The 6149-nt window shown below is 36.4% G+C and overlaps 1 protein-coding gene across 1 annotated transcript in view; it reads left to right on the top strand.

Moving 5' to 3' along the window:
• The first annotated feature begins 869 nt into the window (after window positions 1-869).
• The window catches only part of si:ch73-127m5.1 (neurotrypsin), a 55664-nt gene continuing 50384 nt past the window's right edge, over window positions 870-6149 (top strand). The window contains exon 1 of the mRNA XM_034194693.1: window positions 870-1223. Within this exon, the coding sequence (XP_034050584.1) occupies window positions 1152-1223 (72 nt within the window). The 5' untranslated portion in view covers window positions 870-1151. The remainder of the gene's footprint in view (window positions 1224-6149) is intronic.

Genomic DNA, 6149 nt, shown 5'->3' with positions numbered 1-6149 from the left:
AGTAAAACAATACCTGTTTCAACAAACAGAAAACTCACAGAATGATCCATTTTTGTTCTACAGATTGTTTTATTTTAATATACAACCTTTTTAACATTGGTGTAAAATGTGTAAATATCTCATTTAAAATGTGTAAATATATAGCGGAGGTGATGGTCTAGTGGTTAAGCTGTTGGGCTTGAGACCAGAGGGTCCTTGGTTCAAATCCCAGCCTGACTGAAAAATCACTAAGGGCCCTTGGGCAAGGTCCTTAATCCCCTAGTTGCTCCCGGTGTGTAGTGAGCGCCTTGTGTGGCAGCACCGTGACCTTGGGGTGAATGTGAGGGATTATTGTAAAGTGCTTTGAGCATCTGTTGCAGATGGAAAAGCGCTATATAAATGCAGTCCATTTACCATATATTGTGCAAATAATTGTATTTTTATATTAACTTTGAATGTATTTTATACATTCATAATCCATCTCTCTTGCTGTTTGCGTCGGTGATATCTCTGGGCCACAAGGGAAACAAGTGAATTTCACTTTATTGTGTTAGCCTCTATTTACATGTATTGGATACATTTATACGAATAAATTCAATCAATCAATCAGTCAATCAAAAAATACACCTCTGAGGGTGCCTCATAACAATGGGACATGCTGTGGAAACAGGACATCCCGGCAACATGTCTTTTGTCAAATTGCCATGGTGTTCCAGGCTGTGGATGAGCAGGAGCTGACAGAATTTTATTTCTAAAGCACAAACTTAAATTGTAGACTCATCTTTAAAGGTTTGGCCATAGAAAGAGCCTATAGTTAATACGGGAAATGGCTCCGTCTCCCCCCCAGCTCGAACCGCCACTGCGCCAAACCCAAACTGATAAAGGAGGGGAGGGGAGAGAGAGAGAGAGAGAGAGAGAGAGAGAGAGAATAGCAGTTTTTTTTTTTTTTTTTTTTTTGCAGAGCTCAACACGATTTCAGCCAGGATTGGTGTGCGCGCGCTGCGCTCCATCCCCGTGCCGCGCCCTTCATCCTGCGCGTAAAACCTCCCACGTACCACCATCAGCTCGTTTCAGAGCGTCGCCTCCTCTCACGGACACAGTGTCACAGACATGGGAGAGGAGCGGCAGGGTTTGTGGCTCTGACACGGCCACAGCGTGTGTGAAGGATCAGGATGGCCGCAACCAGCCGGGAAATGCTGCGCCTGATCGGAGCCGCCTGCCTCTGGCTGCCGCTCTTAGCGGAGGTACGTGAGGATGCTGACGGAGTTCACGTGTGTTATTTTGTAGCCTTACATAAATAATAATAATAATAATAATAATAATAATAATAATAATAATAATAATAATAATAATAATAAGCTGTTTTGTGAATTTCTGAAGGCAGGGTCACGTCCCGTGACGTCACACTAACTGTGCAGGAGGATGTTTCACAGAAACCTGATTAACAGATTAATAATCTACAAAGAAGTACTGCTGGCGTTTGTTTTTATTTTATTCATCACAACAAAGCGAGCTCAGAACGACACTCCGCGCTCATTTATTCAGTCTGCTCTGAAATCAATTAACGCTGGCATCCAAGCGCGTCGCCCAATTAAGCACAGACACGCACTCGCACCCTGTCGTGCACGCACCCTTCCTCCTCATCCTCATCCTCTGACAGGAACCAGTTCAGGAACTTGCCATTGACTGGAGATTCAGTCAAGACTACATCCAGGCTCAACACTATACGTCATAGAGCCCACAGACTACGTTTGCATACGTCAAAATGATAAAGGTGTTTCTAAGATCAAAGCTGGTATTCTGAAAATATTTTAGGTAAACAGTTTATTTTATGTGACCATGTGTTCTTTTCATTATTAATCTGATTTTCTTGAGACCATAGGGATACTGATTTGTAGCCATCAACTAATTAATTTAGAAAATTGTAATAGTGTGTTGATTTTACAAGCATGTTAGCTTTGAATCCAATGGTTGGATTTAGATTTTGCACTCATATTCCTTTGTGATGCCAGTGTTATTTTAGTCATAGTCTTGACAAAAATGTCATTTAGTTTTAGTCAAATCTTAGTCATCGGAATTGTTTTAGTTTTAGACAATTAAATCTACAGGAGATTTACTTGACCAAAATCTTACAATATTTAGGTGACTAAAATTAGCATAAAAATTGACACTGTCCTACATGCAGCAGATGGGGTTAATGGTGGAAGTGATGTTCAAGATGGCAGTGGTTGTCATATTACCTAGTCATATTATTTTATAAAAATCTGATTTAAAAAAGTATAAACTTTCTACAACCAGACTCTTACTGTGTTCAAAACCCTCAGAAGGTCAGTAAAACCAATCTCCAGCTCAGGGAGGCTTGAACTTTCCGTCCAGTTGGAATTTTTACTCTGAAACTCGTGAGACTCGTGAGACCCAAGATATCCGAGTTGAGATCACAGCCAAGGCAGCTGTGGTTGCGACTGGTTAGCCAACAATGTTGTTAATAGAAAATGCATCTTTAAAATGAATTTTTTACGAGATATTACTATGTAGTAATATATTCACATTCTATGTACAATTACATTAGCTGCACCACACATCAGCAAAAATGTCTTTGACTATTTCTTTTGGACCACAAGATAACATTAGCCTAGCTCCACTGTGTTAGGTTAATTGATCAGTATTTATCTCAGAGGTATTCTCATGAACGCATTTTTTCCGGAAGGAAGGATTTTCTTTTTTTATATCTCATCTGTCTGAGCTTCTGAGGGTTCTGAATGCAGCATTAGCTGACAGAATTGTTTAATCATACTTTTAGCTAGTGTCCGTGACTGATACCTAGCTAGCTAGATAAAGGCCTACTTAGTACAAGTTGATGTTTGCAGATAATTACACATAAGGCAATGTGGCATTAGCTACGGTGTGTACAGGTTTGGTCCCATTCTCTTCACTACGAATTGTTTGTCCTTTCAAGTATTCAAGCAAAGAAGCATTGAACAAAGTTAGCAACAGTTCCTGTTTGCCTTGCTAACAGACAGACCAGATAGACTCTGGTAATTAGGCACATGTAATAGAACTAAACTTAACTGAACCCCCTTAACCTAACCTAATCTTTGTTAACCTTAACCTTACTCCCAACCCTGGTCTTAAACTAACCCTAAACTACAAATATATATATATACCTCCAAAATTTAATTGAGTCTTCCATGGCCTAATATCGATCTGTGGTGAACATTTGGTGAGAATCCATAAAGCAGTTTTGACACAATACTCCTAACAGACAGACAGACAGACAAATAAATAAATAAACATCCATGATTTTATTACGTCCTTGGCTACAAAAAAAGTTGACAGAATATTAACTGAATATATAGTTTACTGAATAAGAAACTGAATGAAATGCTTACTGACCTTAAAGCCAACTGATTTTAATCTAAAGCAGGCAAATTTAATCTGCCAACTGACCATAAATGTAATAATACATTTATTATTATTACTTGAGCAGGCTCAGGGTTAGGGCTAACACTGATATTTATTTAAATACATAAATAAATAAATAATATCACATTAAATGTCATAAAGTGTGTGTGGCCGTGCACGTGGTGCAGCTGTGATATCGTCCTGACTGATTAGTTCCATAATCTGTTTTATGACTGACATACGTAAACGTGCGTGTCGATACACAAGTTGGGACTGCAGCTTGCTCGCCTGTTGTCACTCTAACATCATCAGGCTGAGTAGCGTCTCATGGGAAGGTGTGGAAATGTGGTTTTCTGGTGGAAACAACAATTTCAATGAATAAATGAATTCATAGAATTGACCCCTGAACAGTTTAATTATTTATCTTAGACACACTAAAACACAGCGGGGGCTGAGTTAGCCTATTTTTAGGGGATTCAGTATTGTCTTTTAGGGGTGCTCAAGTACCCCTAAATAAATAAATAAATAAATAAATAAATAAATAAATATATATATATATACATGTATATATATATCTCTATATATATACATATATCATATATATATATACGTATCGTACACGAGTATATATATATATATATATATATACGTATCGTACACGAGTATATATATATATATATATATATATATATAGATAGATAGATATATATATACGTATCGTATACAAGTATATATATATCTATCTATATATATAGATAGATATATATATACTCGTATACGATACGCATATATGTATGTATATATATATATATATCTATCTATATATATATATATAGATATATGTATATATCTATATATATATATATATATACACACACATATATATATATATATATAAACTTGTCTTTTTTTTTCAACTAAATCCTCTTGTCAGCTACTAAATGGTGCTGGTCCTTCAATCTGTGTAGCTTCCATGAACAAATCCCTCTCCTACATCAAATGCCATGTGCACAGATCTGACCTTAAATGCTTAAGGTCCTTAACTAAGCATTTCAGAATTAAGACAGTAAACGTTACCACAAAGTTTAATGCACAGCATGATAATAAGTGAATAATTTAAATTCCTGCTAAAAAGGCATAAATCATAAAACTCATTTTGTATTTTTATTTGTTTCCAAAAGCAAAAAAAGCTTCAGGTGAGTTTTGTTCACTCTATAGACCTTATGTGATAGTAGATATGGACATTGAGAATAGCAAAGGATGGAAAGTGAAGCTAAGGGTAAATTGAATATGTGTATCAGACTGTGGAGGTGTCTTACTTGTGTTACTGGTGTTTTGGTATGAATTCTGACTTTTAAGTCACACATTTTTATTTTTCTTACTTTTAAGGACTTCATTAGATCTTGTCTGTCCTTTCTATGCTTTGCTGTTAATTCAATAAATAATTCATATTCATATATTTGTTATCCTGAACCCATTTATGTGCAGTATACCATCTGTGTTCTCTATCCAGCCTCATAGTGGAGTGCTGCTGGAGCTGTGCTAAACCAGGTCCTCCTGCACACGGCACTAAACCTCACTGATCATAACAACTATACTGTATTTTTATGACTTACAATGTGGATGTGCGTGCTGCCAGAAAAACTGAGACATCAATCAGTTTGTAGAATAAATAAATGAATAGCCAAAACTAAAACACAATCTATGTAATCCTTAAAACTGTCTAAATGTAACTGAAAGGTGATACCAGGGTGAGTGTTCTGTACTAAGTACTGTGACATAATAATCTGTTAAAATGAAATAAAAAAATCTTCAATAACTATAGGCTCATAAGACTAATATAAAAACAAGGATAATATACTTTACTCAGCCTCTGAATATTTCAAACCTGCTCCTAAGTTGCGATTACTATTTGCCCTCACCACATTAGGAGATTCAATTGTTATATAAACTGCACCAGAATGCAGGAATTTTATGTATGGGCTGTTATCCATTGCTAATACGTGGTTTTTTTTTTAAATCATTTTGACAATGAATGCAGCTTTTACAAGCAATGTTTTCACTCTGAAATCATGGGAAATTGTATTTCTGGACATCTAGATTTTAAAAATTTTAAAAATGTGCTAAGCACCCCTAAAACTGGAAGTCTAAAATCGCCTCTGATCACACAGTATCTGCTAATAACAATCCCAAACCTTTTTCTCCGTCTCAAAGCAATAATTTCCTGAGAAAACATATATAACCCTCAACTCGACTCAGATGTGCAACAGAGACGTCACAGGTGGAATTTGCATTAAAAAGTCACATTCTATTTCCTTCTGTTCCATTTTTTTTCTTTTGAGGAACAGGGGTGACAGCCAATCAGAGTAGAGCAGCACCGTGATGGTCTCGCTAGCTGCAAACTCCATTTAATTTGTGTGTAAATATGACCTCTTTGTCATATATTATGTAAAAGCTAGCGAGAAATAAAGACTTCTAAAACTGAAAACACTGTTTTTGGAACCTGATAACACATCTGAACTTATTTACAAGATATTTTGCGGATGTTAGCATGGTGACATCACAGGCTAGTCTAGCTAGTTGCAAATGCTGTTTCTTTTGTGTGTAAATATAACCTCTTTGTCATATTTTATGGAAAAACTAGGGAAAAATAAACACTTCTAAAACTGAAAATGCTGATTTACAAGACATTTTGCAGATGCCAGCGTGCATGCTCATGTACCCGCGTGCCCTCCTGCAGACACCGTTAAAACGTAAATGTTGTTTAT

This window comes from Thalassophryne amazonica, chromosome 18 (genome assembly GCF_902500255.1).
Source record: "Thalassophryne amazonica chromosome 18, fThaAma1.1, whole genome shotgun sequence".
NCBI lineage: Eukaryota > Metazoa > Chordata > Actinopteri > Batrachoidiformes > Batrachoididae > Thalassophryne > Thalassophryne amazonica.
The sequence above is the reverse complement of the archived record's forward strand: the minus strand, read 5'-3'. Positions and strand labels throughout refer to the sequence as shown.